Below are 16,550 nucleotides of genomic sequence, written 5' to 3' on the forward strand. Positions count from 1 at the left end.
GACCTGTGCCTCCCCGCAGGGAGGGAGGGGGCAGCCCTGCTGGGGCTGCGTCTGGGCGCCAGCCTGCCGAGGCGAAGCAGCCACGCGAGCGGAAGCAACGCAGGGGAAAACCAGCAAAGCGCCCAGGGTGTTCACTGGGACGCTGGTGACACAGGGGCAGTTGAGGGATGGCGGTGGATGTGTGCTCGGAGCGCGTGGCCGGGGGTCCAGGCCGTCTCCCCTGCTCTGAAGACCAGCGTGGGAGCGGGTCCCGCTGGGCTTATTTGACAGCTTGACCTCGGGTGCTGCGGGAGCTGGTTTTTCGCACGCTGGCAGCACGTCGCTGTAGGCTGTGGCCAGCGATGGGTGTCAACAGGCTAGAGGCCTGAAGGGAGCTAAGTTTACTCTTCCCCCTGGATGCTGGGGTGACACGTGCCAGGAAACACCCCTCCGTCACCCAGGCTCACCGTGCTGGGCAGTGCAGGGCCGAGCCTGGGCGCTCCCCGAGGTACTCCTGGCGCTGGGCGTGCACTGCTGTCCCCAACCCTCTGGGGAGAAGGGGAGACACAGGGCCTCGGGGAGAGGGTCGCCAGCACCCCGCTCATCTCCGAGAGCCCTAAGGGCTTGGGGCACCAGGGCCCTGCACGTGCTGCAGGTCTCTGGCCCCTTCTGGACCTCGTGCTGGGCTGGGGGGCGGGAGCCGGACAGACGCATGCCCCACGGCGGGGGCCCTGCTGTCCTCGTCATCACCCCCTCCCGAGCTGCCAGATTTGCTTTAAAGACCCCAGCTTCCTTTTATTGCTTCCCCTCTCGGATTGCAGCCGGCTACGGGAGTTATTTTTAGCAGCCTGCCTTCTAAAAATAGCCCGGAGCTGTTTGGAGTTGCGTCACCAGAGGTGACCATCCTCCGTGCAGCCAGGCTTGGCCCCTGCGCCCCGGCAGGGTACAAAAGGCAGCCAGCGGCGGCGGGGTCAGCGGGTTCAGAGCCAGCGCAGGAGGCAAGAGGCGCTCTGCATCGGCACCATGACCATCTTCTGCAGTCACTGCCACCGGCCACTGCAGGCAGAGACAAGCTGCCCACCCGGGAGGGCCAGGCAGGCACCAAGCGTCTCGAAGCCGTTCAGGTGAGCGCCCTCCCACCTCTCGCTCGCGGGGCAGCAGTTGCCTCCTAGCTGGGGAGAGCCTGGAGCCACTTGGTGCAGTGCCTGGTGGCCCTTGCAAGGGGCTGTGGCCAGCTTGGGACACAGGGTGCTGCAGGCTAAGGAGCTTGGAGAGGGCAGAGGCAGGTCCAACCCCCAGACCAAATGGGCTGGGGCTCCTGTTCTGGCACTGGCTGCAGCGTCTGCCCTTGCGCAGTTTGGTCACGTTTTTTGGGAGATCCTCAAGGCACAGGTTTTTGTCCCACCTGGCCTGTGCAGCGAGAGGGGAGCACCGGACATGACAGCAGGGTATCCCCGGGTGCTGGCCGGGCTACCAGCATCTGGGCACAGCTCTCCAACGGAGGCCCCGGGAGCTGCTTTCCCGGCAGGAGCTGGCATAGGGCACCAAGCCCATCGAGGGCCTGACATCTCAGCCCAGCATCCCAGAGCTCGCGAGTCTCCCGGCAGCAGGGCAAGAGGGGGTGCTTCCCCTCTCCCCCTCGCTGGGCACGTCCCCCCCAGGCAACTGGCTTTGCAGGTCGACCAAGGGTGCCTCCAAGGCTCGTAGGGACCAGATCAACGTGGAGCTGCAGGCACTGCGCTCCCTGCTGCCCATCTCCTCCCAGGAGAAGGAGCGGCTCTCCTACCTCAACACCATGGCCCTGGTATGCCTCCGCCTCCGTGGGGCTCATCTCTTCCCTCCAGGTAGCTGTGGCGCTGCTGCACATTCCCCACTGCCACAGCAGCTCCTCTCCATGCGGGGCACTGTTCCTGCCCCTGTTGGAGCAAGTGCTTCCAACCGTGCTTCCCCCGCAGACTCGGCTCCTCCTGCAGGACCAGCCTTCGGCGTGGAGCTGCTCTCCCTGCTACCGGGGTTCTTCCTCGTGTTCTTGGCCAACGGCAAGCTGGCCTACGTCTCTGAGAACGTGGCTCAGGTGCTCGGCCTCTCCACGGTAATCCACAGAGCTGCAGCCGCCGTGTCCTTGTGCCTGTCCCAGTGCCTTTATCATGGGCCTGTTACCCACAGCAAGCCACCCCTGCGAGACGTCCGGCTGCTTCAGCGGGCTGCGAGCTTGCCTCATGCTCATGGCACGCAGCCCATGCTAACGGCATGCTCTTCCTCAGGTGGAGCTTCTTTCCCAGGGGGACACAATCTTTGACATGCTGGATGGGACAGCACGGGAGGCCGTGCAAGAGAAGCTCCTCCTTGCCCAGGAGCAGCCAGGAACCGGTAAGGCTGAGGAGAACGGGTGAGCCCTCAGGAAGCTCTCTGGCTCTTTGGGGCTGCAGTCAGGGACCCGCTGGGGCCAGCTGGCCCTGCTGGGAGAAGAGCCAGGCCCCTTGGAGAATCCCTGACTTCCTCCAGCTGTTTTGTTTCCCGGCAGAAGTCACCTTTGTCAGCGAGATGCGCACATCCAGAGCCTTCCGGCTGCAGCATGGGGGGAACCGGGCTGTGGCTGTGCGAGGGCGCTTGGTGGCCCTGCACAGGCCAGCCTCCCCCCCTGCTTCAGCGTTTGTGGCTTTCTGCACACCAGTTGCGCAGCTGCCCGCAGACGGGGACACCACTTCCCAGGACGATGTCTTCCACAGCGTGCATGCCCTGGACATGACATTTACTGATGTCACGGAGAGGTGAGGGATGCCTGCCCCCACCATGTCCTCAGCTGCGTGTCTAGGACAGCCAGGAGCACTTCCCGTCATCAAGGCTGGCCAGCACCCACGCGTGGGACCAAGGCTGGAGCCAGATGCTTTTGAAGCCTCTTTCCTCCCTTGTTTGCAGCCTCTTCCTGCACTCCTGTTGCTTTGTTCTCTCCCCGCCAGGCAGAAGCTGCTTCTTGCTGGCACGGTGCCCTGCAGAGCGCTCAGACCACGCTCCCATTTTCTTCCCCAGTGTCATCTACCACCTTGGCTATCGCCGGGAGGAGCTCATCGGCCGCTCGTGGTACAGCCTCCTGCACCCTGACGACACCCACCTTGCGGCTGCCCAGCACAGGGCCGTGGGTAAGCGTGTAAGGCCTGGGACCATGTGCGCGTTCCTGCAGCGCGGTCTGGCCACGCCTGAGACCTGCCTGTCCAGGAGGGCAAACGCAAGGTCCTGCCCACTGCGGTGCCCTGCCGAGTGGCGTCAGCCTTCCTGGCCCCTCGCGGTTGGAGCCCCCCGGGCTGACGTGGCCGCTTGTCCACAGCGCGGGGCGCCGGCACGGAGGCGGAAGCCGTGGTGCTGCGGGTGCTGCGCTCCGACTGGACCTGGGCCTGGCTCCGCACAGCAGTGCGGCGGGCCCGCGGGAGCCGCTCCATTGCCCGCACCAGTCGCGGCCTCAGGTGAGCGGCGGGAGGGAGGCACAGAGCCCGCCGCGGGGCTCGGGCCGCCCCTCACGCCCGTGTCCCCGCCGCAGGCAGGAGGAGGCCGCCCACCTGCGCGCCTGCGAGCGTGGCCCCCCGCCACCACCACCGCCCCAGCCGGTCGCCCCGCCGCCCTGCGCCCTCGGCCTGCTGGCCGCGCAGCTCCGCGCCCTGGCCGACAGCCTCGCGCCGCCGCCGCCGCCGCCCGCCGCCCCGGCCTGGGCCTGCGCCTGGCCCGGGGCCGCTGCCGAGGCCTCGCCGCCGGCGGAGCCCGGCCCGGACTACGAGGACGCCCTGGCCTGTCTCCTAGGCGACGCGCTGGGCGCCGCGGGGCCTCCAGCCGCGCATGCGCGCGACGCCCTCTACCCGCTCCAATAAACAGCCCCGCCCTCCGCGCTCCGCCTCCTCGCTGCTCGGCCGCGCATGCGCGCGACGCCCTCTACCCGCTCCAATAAACGGCCCCGCCCTCCGCGCTCCGCCTCCTCGCTGCTCCTCCGCGCATGCGCGCGACGGCCTCTTTTCCCGCCCCGATAAACGCCTCCGCTCGGCCGCGCATGCGCTTGGTGCGTGTGTCCGCTCCGTTGCGGGCGCGCGTCACTTCCGGGCGCCGCGGCGAGCCGCGCCGCTGGGTGCGGGAGAGGGAGGCGGGAGCCGGGAGCCGGCGCGCGGAGCCGCTTCGGGGCGGGGGACGGCGCTGGCGGCGGCAGGAGCCGCTGGGGAGGCGAGCGCCGCGGCGGCGGCATGTCGGGCCGGGAGGCGGCGGCGGGCGGGAGCCCCGCGCGCGCAGGTAAAGGCCGCCGCCGCACTCGGTGGCGCCCGGGCTGGCTCCCGCGGCGGGGCCCGACCGCCTCGGCGCAGCGGCGCCGCTCGGCTCCGGAGGGACGCGGGGTGCTGAGCGCCTCCCGGGAGGGTCCGGGTGCCCTGGCTGCCCGCGGGGAAGGACCCGGCGGACGGCTTGGTCTGCTCTGCCAGCTCCTTAACCCCCTCCGCTGGCTTTCCCCCTGCCGCCCTCAAAGATCGCGTTTGGCCTTAACAAGGGGGTTTCAGCTTCTGCGCTTGATAAGAGAGGTTTCGAGAGTGGATGTGATTACAGGAGCCTCTTTCTGCTCTCCCCGCCTCAAATGCACGCGCGGAAGGCTTCAGACCCCTTCCCAAGGGTGGTCACTGCAGTTCTGGCGCGGAGGCACGCTCGCTGATTGGCTGGGCAAGCCGGGGACGGTGTCAAAGCGCTGGGGTGGCCTCTGCAGAGGAGAAGTCAGCCTTCCGAAGGGAGTCTAGCTCTGACCTCTACCACCTGTAATCTCGGCACAGGAAAATAAAGGAACTAGTAGTAAAATGAAGAACAGAATTTTGTGGTTCAGACAGATACTGGCACCACATAATGTGTTTGCCACTGCATGGCAAATCAAACCATTCAAAACTTTGTTCCTCACACGCACTTAAAAGACTAAACAGTTACAGACTATTTTGGTGTGAGGAGAACCTGGTTTTAGCCTAAACAAGGGCAAGCGGAATAAGTCTTGTCAAAAACCATTTCTGGGATATTTGTTTGCTTGTTCTCTCAGTCATGTGGTTGGGGAGTTCAAGTGTACAAATCTTTAAAATTTTATAAAATACCTCTTCCAGACTTTCATAGGGGTGGAAATAAAGCTCACGGATGAAATTGCTGCTCTGAGAGAGGCAAGGGAGAATGAAAGGACTGAAGGAAGGTGGGGGTAAATGGAAGATGGGCAGAAGGAGGAAAGGCGAGGAATACGTCTAATACGTCTATTGGAACAGTGCTAAACTTGAGCTAACTCTTTATGAATGGTGATATCTCCAACAGTAAACTATCTAGTTATGAATTAGGGCTCTGTAGTCATGCCAGGTCTGTTTTCTTCATACTGCACCAGCTCCACCTGTTGATGTGAACAAGATCCGTTACTAAGTGAGCATGATCTATGCTCCTAATTGCCCCCGTCAGAAATTGCGCCTAATTTGATCTCTTTTTCAAAACTGACTTGATCATATCAACCCAGTGCATATGAGAACTGGGAGAACACAGAAGCTGTGAGAATTTGTAAGGAACAAATGACATCAGAATCCTTATAAAAATTGAGTAAGGTATTGGAAGTGGTATGTGTGTGGGAGCCGATATCAAAATGCTTTAGAACCACGTTTTCCCAAGTAGCTACTTGAGTTTGAGAGTTTTGCTATGCTTTCCAGTGTCTCTCTGAACTCACAAAATTTGCACAGGCAAATCAAGCCCGTATGGAAATGCATAAAAGCTGATGGACATTGCCTAGCATCAGTGCTCGTTGTGTTGATGATGCACAAATGAGCTGATCTGCTGCAGATAAGGGTTAATTCCAGTTAGCAACTTCATGGGTTTGGGAAGTGTCTAATGTAGAGCTCTAGAGGTGATAGCATTAGGTTGTATGATAGCTTCCATGTTGAATGTGGAAGGGGGAGTCAAATACACTAATGAAATCCGAATGGCGTTGAGATGCAGTTGTAAAGACTGAGGCAAATGGTTTGTGTAACTGGAGAGATGTTAGAAAAACAGCCAAACCCGAATCCAGTTCAAGAAACGCAGCTAACATAGCTGAGTGAAAACCAGAGTACAGATACTCTCCTGCAGAGGTGCGTTGGGGGAGCAAATGGGTAACAGCCACAAAATCCAAAGCCACATATTCTTTCAGCTGAATTGAACAGTTTGCTTCTTCTCAATGTTTAAGTGAATCCACTAAAATCAACCTTGTAAAAGCTGTTCAGTACTGAAAGCCCTTCTTAAGCTGCAGTGGGGAGAAACAAATTTAGGTATCCTGTGATTTGAAAGATACTCAGTAGTACAGAGGAGTTCAAACAGCCAGGTGATGGATAGTTGTGGGGACGGTGAGAAAACCAGTGCAGTGCTTGCCTGTGTAGACAGGAGCACCACGTTTGAGGTACTGAGATAGTCATTCTTGTCTGCAGTAGCATGCGCAGTGTTGGTTTCCTCACCTTAAAAAGATCAAGGTGAAAATGAGAATCTTTCGAGGAAACAGTCAAAGGCCAGTTAAGAGAAGTGCGAGTGGGATGGAAGATGACTGTGAAATACTCTCCTGGCGCTGCGGGACATCATGCAGGTGTGAGAAGGCTTTAGGATCTATTGAAGGAGGAGTGTCCTTGGTGTATTTGTGCAGGGGCAGGGGGAGGTATGTCTCAGCTAGAGGTAGAGCTGGTTTTCCAGGAAAGGGGCTCCAGGGTTGAGTGAGGTCCTCCTACCCATCTATAAGCATTTCATTTGCTTCTCTTAATGGTGATATTGCTGAAGTCAGAGAGAACACCTCTGAGTCACCCTTTCATTCCAGCAGCTGGATGTGAGAGGGTCCAACATCTTGGCATTTACCCTACGCCTGGACACTAGGTAACTTTGTTTTTTAACACAGAAGTAGCTACCTGGGAAGTCCAGCACTAATGGCATCTCAGTGGGGAGTGACAAGGCAGGTGAAATGCTGAGGTTGCAAGGCATTTAGGCCATCTGGTTTTGCATTGTGGACTTTGGTGCATTAAAGAGGTCGAGCAGTTCTTAACTGGTTGAGTAGAGAGTCCACGTGCTGCAAGGATCAGTGGGAGGAGAGGAAACGTGGGCAGGAGATGCAGTGAATTTGCATTTACTCCTTTCTGAAGCAGAAAGCCGTGCTTGTTGCCAAGGGCAGAGTGACCGGGGTGATGGGTCTGTGCTCTGAGCTGATGTGACAGATCTGGGGTTGCTTCCTGAACTTGGCAGCAATACTTGGGTTTTGTGTGCAGAAACCTTGTGTTGTGGGGCAGGACGTGATTGGTTTTGCTAGGCCACAGCTGGGATGTTTCACACCGGATGCTTAGTATCAAAAAGGATTAGGAAGACTGTGCGCCTTGCACCTTTGAGAGGTGCTTGTTGGGCAGGCAGGCGTCACCCAGGGGCTTTACAGGTGTAAACCTAGAAAGAGCTGTCTTGGTTGCGCTTGTAAGTAGGAGAATAATGACATGTCGTTGAGGTGATAACCAGCATTCGGAACAGTATCTTGTATGTAGCAGTTGTAAGATGTATATCACTGAGGGAGATCAAAGAAATACTGCAGCAGAAAATTCCATGAGAATAGCTTGCGCATTTGTCAGCATTTTGGATAGAATTGGTTTTGCAGTTTCTCCTCTTGTTTTTACATTGATTTTCTACTTAGCAATCAGAGGAGGAAAGAATTATTTTATAAAATACAAGGTGTAAATAACACCGTAGGAGCTCCCAGCAGAGCTAGAATCTGAGACTGCTTTTTGATGTTGTGGGCTTTTGATCTTCCCTCATGAATTGGGTTAGAAGCTATTCCTGTTGATAACCAGGTGGTGGGGGCCAAATATCTGGATTTCTCTGTAGCTTGCTGGCTTCTGAAGTGCTCTGCTGAGGGAGTTGTTTTAGTTTAGATAGATTGAATGGATCGTGAGATTTTTTTTTTTCTGTAGCTCCTCCCGCCTGCCCTCCTGGTGTGAGGGATGTGATGTCATTTTGAAGGAGATGAGATGGGAGCACTGTTACAGTGAGAGAGTCAAGACTGAGAGGTGACATCAAAATTAGCAATGTAGCTAAGATACAGAGCTCATTCCACTCTCGTACCACAGGTAAAAGCCTTGAATTGGGCTTCTGTGTATTGCCACGTGCAGAGAGAGATACTAGAATATGTTGGAGAGCAAGGGGAGACTATCCTGCTGCAAGAGACCGTAGTGCCTAATGAGAGAGGAAATCAAAGGCTAAGAGAGGTGGTGATTTCTTTCTTTGTATTTGTATAGGGACGGCGCCACTGTGCTCCTGCCAGCATCTCTGAGATGTTCATGTGGGATCAGGGGGAGGGAATGCCTTGAGGAGCTATTTGCTTCAGGTGCGTTCTTCTCTGTCTCTTCTAGATCTGTCTCACATATCTTTTGAGGAACTACTGCAGATGCAGAACGGTATGGGAACAAGAGCGTATCGGATGACTGGTGGGAAGAAGACTGCAAATCCTACCAAACCCAAGATAAAGCAGCAACAAAGCAAAAAAGGGTAAATGTGGTGTTCAGTGTTTACCAAAAACATGTGCACGCTCTCTGCATTCCAGAAGTTGTGTTGTGAGCTCCTCACAGTATTGCCTTTGCCTTGGAGCTGGTTAGAGCTCCTTTAATGTGCCATGCAGTAATGCCTTTAACCACAGTGTTTCATTTGGGAACAGTCTGTTGCTGATTCAGAGTTCCCAATATCCTACAATGTTCAAATCCCCAATTGCCCCCTGCTATTTTACAGTTAAAACCTGTGTTTGATTCTTTCACGCCCACTGCTTTTTACCTGTGGCATAGTACACTTCTAAACTGTACAATAGACTGTGCTTTTCTTGAACTCTCTGGGCCCTGACTCGTTATCCTGCTGTCTTCTGAACCCCGTCCGGCTTATCAGCGTCTTCTGCGCAGCTGGAGCTACACAGTCAGCCCGTTGTTCTGGAGTTTCATTCATTGTTTTGCTGTTGTCTCACATCTTTTGCTCTGTGTTGAGTTTCTTTTTCCTTTTTTTTTTTCCCTCCCACAGAACTGGTTGTCAAATACACTTTTCTATCCTCAGTGGTTTTTACACCCCCCAACAGAATATTTTGTAGATGCTCTTGTGTGGTGACTGTCAAAGATACTCAACAGAATCTTTTTACAGCCTTCAACCCCCAGCCCAACCGCAGCAGTTGTTGTATGTCCTTCATTTGCAGCAGGTAGCTGTTTTTCAGTCTTCAGAGTCGTATCCAAGTGATTTGGACAGGCTTCCTCTGTTTCACTGGCATTGCCTAACCTGTTTCTGAGTCTCTGCTGCATGTGTGTTCCTCTTGCTTAAAACAGTTGATCAGAATAATGTTCCTGCTCTACCTCGCACCAGGAGTCTGGGGGGGCTTTGCACAGTCCAGTGTTGTCACACGGTGTTGCTACTTTTGCCACAACAGGTTTGCGTTGTCGTTTGTATTTAATTCCCCTAATCCTTTGAGTGATGCATCACTGGAAATCCCAGATGCTGCATTTCTCATACTTTTATTACGGAAGTGAACTTCTTAAAGGCTTCAGGGAAATCTCAGGAAACTTGGCTCCGTTCAGTGAGGCTTTATAAAACTGATTCAAGAGCACTGCAGAGAGTTGTAGCTGCATCAGCTGATGCTGAAATACCTGGAACTCTGTGTTCAGTGGGATTTGGGAAGTTTGTTTATGCCTGTGAAGGTGTTTGCGCTTCTTGCCTCAGTGTTACTGTGTTGCTGAATGTGGGTATAGCGCCCGTTCTCCCAGTGGGTGGTTCACAGGTTTTTTCATGTTTCCGAGAACTTACTTGATGTACTGGCGAATCGCAGCACGTGGCATCCAAGTAACGTGGGGAGAGTAATGCCCTGTTTTCCCACCTCATGCTCTCTTCCTTGTGCACCTAAAACATCAGGCTCCAAAGGCCTCTGTTGCATGTTTTCCCTTTCAGGCCCCTGGAGATGTCTGCCAAGAAACCTGTGCCTTTTCTGCGACAAGTGGTCCCTGTTAAAAAGAAGGTGGGTGATCCCTCTCCCCGGGTTGGGAGCCACCTTCCCTTGGCAGCACAGAATTTGTTTGGCGCAGAGATGGAAAGGGGCTGCTGAGGATGACAGAGTCCTGGCTGCCTCTGGAGGGCAAGGCTTGTACCCACCGCCAGCTGGGGGAATGCAGGTGGCAGCGTGTCCCTGGGGAGGACAAGAGGCTGGGTGCAGAGGGGCTGCTCTTTGTCTAACCTGCGGTCCTGCTTAATGCAGAACGCAGGGAATAACTTGAACATTTGAGAACTGACTGTTTCTAGAAGAGTAGTTAACACAGATGACAAGTACATTGCAACCCGTGGTCATTGTTCAGCGCTAACTGCGTTGGACGTTCAAATGTCCCTCTCAGTTCTAATCCGAATTTAACTCCGACTTACTATTTCTGGATCATCTAATATGTTTATTTCATCAGTTAGAGATCACTTTTCGTCTTTCTTTTCTTGTATGATCTGACCCAGGTCATGCTTTATCTGTAGGAAGCTAAATAGATTTGAGCTTGCAAATCCGTCAGCCTGGCCACACACGTTCAGCCACCTTCAGGTCTGCGCTGCAGGTGTCTGGAGCAGCCTTCATGCCGCCATTCCTGGGAAACAGGTTGGCGTACTGAAGTGCCTGTTGCTTTGTGTGGTGGACATAGACATGGTGATCTTATGTGAGGGCGGTTATTGGACTCGTTCTTTGATTGCAGGTGTTCTTAATGGTGGGTGTATAATATTGCTGTACAAAAAAATGGAAAAACAAACAAAAAACCAAAATTCTCCCGTGATCCATGGGAGAGGAGTGAGCAGGCTGTTACCAGGGTAATCCTGGCTGTGACTCTTACTTCCTCCTATCCTTGCAGGTCCAGCGAGACCCTCGATTTGATGACCTGTCTGGGGAGTATAACCCTGAAATATTTCTGAAGACGTACAGCTTCCTGGATAGCATCAAGAAGCGGGAGAAGGAGGTGATGCTGCGTGCCTATCCTTGGCCTTGGCAGGAGCAGCTTCCTCAGAGGCCTTTTGCAGCAGAGGTGGCAGGCACGCATTTCTGCAGCTTTCTGCTCTCTCTCGCAGATGATTCAGAAGCAGCTGAAAAAATGCCAGAACGAGGAGCAGAAGGAGAAACTGCAACAGCTCCTGAAGCGTATGGTGAGATAGTCCCTGAGGCAGGCCGCGTTGGCTCCATGCAGTGTGCGGTGATGCGCAAAAGGAGGTGTGACCCGAGGGCTGCGCAAACGCTTGCCGACATCAGCTGTCCTTTCCCTACAGACACAGCAAGAAGAAGAGCAGAAAAAAAAGCAGAAGTGGAGGGAGAGGGAGCTGTCTTTGAAAAGACAGCAGCGGGAACTGGCCCAGCAGGGCAAGAAACCCTTCTACCTAAAGAAGTGTAAGTAGTTGGTATGAATGTACTGTGGGAAGATCCAGAAGAAGTGACTGCTGGCACACAGGGGGATAAAGCCCGCCCACAGGACTCCGAGCGCTGGAAGCAGGGTGGCTGTAGCCTCTCCTGGAGCTGCAGAGGGATTGTCGGAGTGCTGGCGCTCAAGGGAGAAGCCGGGCGTGGAGCCATGGAGGGAGAGGCAGGAAGGGGTTCGTGTGGAGAGATGTACAGGTTTGGGTTTAAAATCTTGCTCCTCTCTCTTCTGCAGCTGAGAAGCGGAAATTGGAGCTAGCGGAGAAGTATGCGGAGTTGAGGAGGAGTGGAAAGCTGGAGAGCTTCCTGAACAAGAGGAGAAAGAGGAATGCCATCAAAGACAAGCGCCGGCTGCCCTCACAGAAGAGCCTGTGACTGCCTGGTGGACACACTGTTGTCTGGAGAGGGAAGGCTGCCCCTGGGGTTTGCTCTGTCCTGACTGGACCTTGAGGACTGCCGTCCTGCTTCCCCTTTACAGTGGTGCTGTTCACCAGCAGAGCAGAGACTGAGCTGAAGAAAATGTGCTTTAGGAAACTGCAAAACCCTCCCGGGGCTTACAGCACGTTCAGGTGGTGCGGGAGACTGTCGTGCCGATTCACGTGGAATTGACGGCTGGCTCTGTTCGTGGACCTGCTTTTCTCCTACCCCGACTAGGAGAGCACAAGCCTTGAGCGGCGCTGTTGACTCTTCAACCACCAGCTCACATGGGAAGAGACTGTGGGAGGGCTCTGGTCCAACACCTGCTCAGCCAGCGCGGAGTTTGGATCACGTTGCTCAAGGCTTATTCCAGTTGGGTCTGGAAACCTCCAGGGGCAGAGAGGCTGCTGCCCCTCTGCACCCCTGCTCCACTCTTCATACCCTCAGGGTGCAGCTGTCCCCCTCCCCTCACCTCTGGTAGGAATTTGCCTGTTTTTAACTTACAATTGTTGTCTCTTGTTCTCAATAAAGCGCCCGGCTCCGTCTCGCCAGTAACCTCTTTGCGGGTGCAGGAAGGTCTCCCCACGCCGCCTCTTCCGGGGTGAACAAGCCCTGTTCCTTCCGCCTCTCCTCCCAGGTCGAGGGTTCCAGCCCCTGACAACTTCCATGTCCTCAGCTGGAGCAGGGGCAGCAGATCAGCGTCCTGTGAGGGCCCAGGCTGGGGGCGGTATCCAGAAGCAGTCTGACAAGCGCTGAGCAAAGGGGGCATGATCGTATCCCTCGACCAGCCGACCAGCGGGCTGTGCTCTTGGCCACGCCGCCCACTTTTCGCTGCTGATTGTGTTCAGCTACTGCTGCCCCCAGAGTTACCCCCCTTCTCAGCTTCGTCTCTGAAGGGCTGTTAGTTCTTCTAGGTAACACTGATTGCATGTAAAATGAAACTTCATTTTCCCTTTATTCCTGGTGTTACAGTCTGTAACAATCTTATGGAAGTTAATCCCTCTGCCTGGCCTTGTACGTGGTGGCTTCCTCCTTCCCCTGCACTGGGTGACACTGGATGCAGAAGCTGCAGCATCCTCACACCTTTGGAAGGGAGTTTTCCTGGGAGCCGTGTGACAGCACCAAACCCCAAGGCGACTGTGGCGCTCTGTGTCAGTGCTCTGCTGTCTGGTGCTCTGGATTTTTTCATCTGTGCAAATCGCCCCTAGCAAAGTTGCACGGCTTGGGTGGGCTGGAGGTGGCTCAGCTGTGGGGAGGAGCAGGGTTGTCTCTGTTCCGGGCGCCTTGCTGAGGAGCTGTGCCGGGAGTGGCTTTCCCAGAGCAGCATTTAGGTTTCCCATTAAAAGCTGCCCCATGGGGAGCAAGCCCGGTGCGTGCCTAGCACGGCTCTCGCTTGCCCTGCTGGAGCTGAATGGGCTCTTTCTGCCCGAGGCCTCAGTGCCCGGTTGGCGGAGGAAGGTGTCTTGGACCATAGATTTCGCCTGGTTCCGTCCAGTACAGCAGATCCTCTCTGCCAGGGCTGATTTGGAAGCCCTGCAGGTGGGCTCTTGCGATGCGATACGGATGTCCCTGGGGCAGGCAGCTATGGGGCATGGCTTGTACTAGCTCATTTAACTGCGGCAGTGGCAGTGGGCTGTGAGTCACAGCCGAGTTCCCCCAACACTGTGACGCCCTCAGGGCTCGCTGAGCTCCGAGGACCTGGCTCTCCTCTCCTGCTCCCTGGCCAGGGAGGATGGCTCCGACCCTGGCACAGCCACGAGCAGCATCAGGCAGCAGTGCTGGGTGTTCCCCCCAGGTCTGAGCAGCCTCCCCCCCTCCCCGTGCCCCCACGTGCTTTTGCAACCGCAGCTGGATGTCCAGGCATGCTAGAGACAGGAGCTTGCTGGAGACGAGGACAGAAGGACAGATGGGAAAAGCACCCGCAGGCGGGGACACAGAGAAGCAAGGAGGCTGTGGGGCTCAGGTCATCTTTTATTGCAAAGAAGGAACTATGAAAAAGGCCAGTGACCCTCCCTGAGCCCCCCGGGCCTGCGGTAGCCTGGAAGGGACGGCCGGGCTGGGGCTCAGGCCTTGCTCCTGCTGCCCTGGCGCCCATGGCTCTTGCAGCAGGGGCGGGCTGCAGCGCAGGGGTGAGCCAACCCACAGCCGGGGCAAGCAGCGCAGGCAGAGCAGGCGGACCCCCGGCGTCCTTGCGCGCCCTCCTCGGCCTGCACCCCGGCTGGCTGGAGGGCAGCGTCGTGCTGGGAGCAAGGACCGGGCTGGAGGTGGTGTCCAGGCCCTACAGCAGATGGCTGCGTGGCCCCAGCGTGCCCTGGGGAGATACGGCACACTGTGGATGAATCCGGCCACCTCGTGCCATCCGGTACCCATCTTGCCAGGCGGGGTGTGGAAGTCCTAAACTGCTCTGCAGCCTCATGGAGGCCACCTCCCTGCCCCCATGCTCCCCCTGGGGACAGGGACAGGGGTGTTCCCTTGCCCACCCACCCCGCGTCATGGGGAGCTGCACAATTTGCTGGCCAAGCATAGCAATGGCCAGGCTGGGACTCCTGCTGGCTGTCACGTGTCGTCCTGGGTCAGCTCCTCAGGACAGGCAGGCTGCTCTCGAGACTTGCGCAGCCCAGGGGAAGGAGGCTGGGCCTGGGAGCCAGGCTGCGGGGCTGGGCCTGGCCCCAGGGACGCGTGGTGCCGGTGTCGCTGGTACTGCACAAACATGCAGATCTTCAGTCCAATAGCCAGCATGTTCTTGCCCATGAAGATGCTGGAGACCCGAGCGTCTCTGAAGAAGACCATGTTGCTGCCTCGGATGAAGATGGTGGTGATGTTGACAGTGAGCATGCTTAGCATGGGGTACAGCATCATCCGATGCGGCACGATGCCAATCCCTTGCATGCTGATCTCGCAGAGGGATACACAGGGGAGGACCAGGAGCAAGATGTAGCAGTAGAAGAACATGATGCCCTCAGCCCAGAGTGGCAGCCCCTTCTTTTGGGGCTCCCACAGGTTGGCCTGGATGTCCAGCACATCCAGCATGTCCACAATGACCCAGAAGAGGCGATTGCGGAGATCCTCTTTCTTCTTGAATGTCCTGACGTAATCCATGTGCTCTGTGGCCACCAACAACACGTAGAGGGCTGGGATGCAGATGGAGAGCAGCAAAGTCAGTGCTTTGCGGGCCATGAGGTCCAGGCTTTTCCGGTCAGCTTTATAGTTCTGGTAGACAAAGTAGACTTTGATCTCCAGAACGAAGACATAGAGGAACCAGAGGATCATGGCATAGCCTCGCTTGGCTGTCTTTACCTCTGCCCCGACCCAGACAGCCACGTAGCGGAGTACCAGCAGAAAGCACACATCACCCACTGCCACCATGACGCAGATGCCCAGTTTCCTGGAGCCCTGGCTCTGCTCCACCAGGTAGGCATCCATAAGGATGAGGCTGCTCATGATGAGCATGGTGGAGAGGCACACATGGGGCTTGCTGACAGGTGGTGGGGGAACCATCCTGCACAGAGGAACAGGTGGGACCATCAGGGAGTTGTTGGGCTTCTCCGTCCCCATCCCCCCCCCCCTCGAGCCCCCTTCTGCCTGCCTCTCCTCAGTAACTCGGTGAGGGAAAGGAGAGGGTTTGTGGGGACTCCTCTCCCATTCTAGCCAGCCAGTTTGTCTCACACCCACAGACTCAGAGCTGAAGCACTCCGGTGGCTCCCAGCCAGACCATGTCCTGACAGGAAGGGACTGGCTTTTCACCAGCATGGGGAGCCCCACCACACAAGAAGCGGGCGCCTCCAGACTGCCCTGCTCTGCCAGGGCAAGGGCTTGAGAGCCACAGCTCAGACTCTGGGGGCAACAAGAACAAGCCCCTTACCCCAGCGCTGCATGGAAACCCAGCTCCTGGGCTGCACTTGGGAGAGCTGTGGGAGCACGATGGGCGGCCCTCAAGTGCTCAGGACGCCACCATCTCTTTCAGGAGTTGGATGCCCTGGTTATTCCCTTCAGCTGTGGAGGGCATGTGCCTTTTTCTTTTTTCCCCTCTGATTTTAAGCTGGTGGCACTGGTTAATATTCTCCCCTGCAAGCAAGAGCCCCAATCTACGCTTTCAATGTGAGCAGATCCTTGACTGCAATGATCCAGGACCTCTGTCTTTTCAGCCTTCCTTATTTTCATGTACAGCATTAGGAGAAGGATTATTTTTAGCCTGGCTGTGCTGCGGAGGATGGGAGGGAAAGAATCGACCCAACCTCTTCAGCTTCCTTCAGCCTTGCACTACTCCACGGCTTTGCCTGTAGCTGTTTGCTTGTGTCTACCCTTCTCCGGTGGGCTAAACCAAAAGCAAAGCAGCACCAAGCAGCTGCTTGGAGCGCGATACCTCCATTTCAGCCTGATCCTCAGCTTTCTGACACCGGGGCAGAGCCAGTCATGGCCCCTGCGAGCATCCTGCCTGCCTTGGACAGCCCCGGGGGGGCTGCCCAGCTCCCTCCTCCTGGCCAAGCACAGCTGCGGGCAGCCACTGCCAGCGACACGGAGGGAGCGTGGAGACGGCGCCCAGCCTGTCGCGGCTCAGCAGCTGCCCTGGAGGAGAGCCAGCCACTGGGCTGAAATGGGGGAGGCGGCTAGCCCACTCGCCGCACGGCCCAGCGCTGCGCGATGACTGCCCGAGCGGAGACCACCAAGCCACGCTTGGGCCACGCGGGGGCTCTGGGGCACTGTCCCCGCCACCAGTTGAGCATGA

At 56.6% G+C, this 16,550-nt stretch overlaps 2 protein-coding genes across 4 annotated transcripts; one reads left to right on the forward strand and one right to left on the reverse strand.

Moving 5' to 3' along the window:
• Positions 1–13: 13 nt before the first annotated feature.
• On the forward strand, positions 14–12,379 carry RRP36 (ribosomal RNA processing 36). Of its 3 annotated transcripts, XM_062571370.1 has the most exons (12): positions 15–1,103; positions 1,657–1,823; positions 1,935–2,071; positions 2,244–2,349; positions 2,504–2,750; positions 3,010–3,119; positions 8,361–8,496; positions 9,925–9,991; positions 10,854–10,958; positions 11,068–11,142; positions 11,263–11,380; positions 11,643–12,379. In XM_062571370.1, the coding sequence occupies exons 1-12, from the start codon at positions 1,003–1,005 to the stop codon at positions 11,780–11,782; spliced, it is 1,509 nt and encodes a 502-aa protein (XP_062427354.1). In that variant the 5' UTR covers positions 15–1,002; the 3' UTR covers positions 11,783–12,379. The 3 variants fall into 3 exon arrangements, with proteins under 3 accessions (XP_062427352.1, XP_062427353.1, XP_062427354.1); XM_062571368.1 differs by having other exon boundaries at positions 14–1,103; positions 1,657–2,071; XM_062571369.1 differs by having other exon boundaries at positions 14–1,103; positions 1,657–2,071; positions 2,262–2,349.
• A 1,403-nt stretch (positions 12,380–13,782) lies between these two features.
• Positions 13,783–15,322, reverse strand: LOC134139087 (transmembrane protein 121-like). The gene has a single exon (XM_062573457.1). The coding sequence runs from the start codon at positions 15,320–15,322 to the stop codon at positions 14,381–14,383; it is 942 nt and encodes a 313-aa protein (XP_062429441.1). The 3' UTR covers positions 13,783–14,380.
• Positions 15,323–16,550: the final 1,228 nt, after the last annotated feature.

This window comes from Rhea pennata, chromosome 3, assembly GCF_028389875.1.
Source record: "Rhea pennata isolate bPtePen1 chromosome 3, bPtePen1.pri, whole genome shotgun sequence".
Lineage (NCBI taxonomy): Eukaryota > Metazoa > Chordata > Aves > Rheiformes > Rheidae > Rhea > Rhea pennata.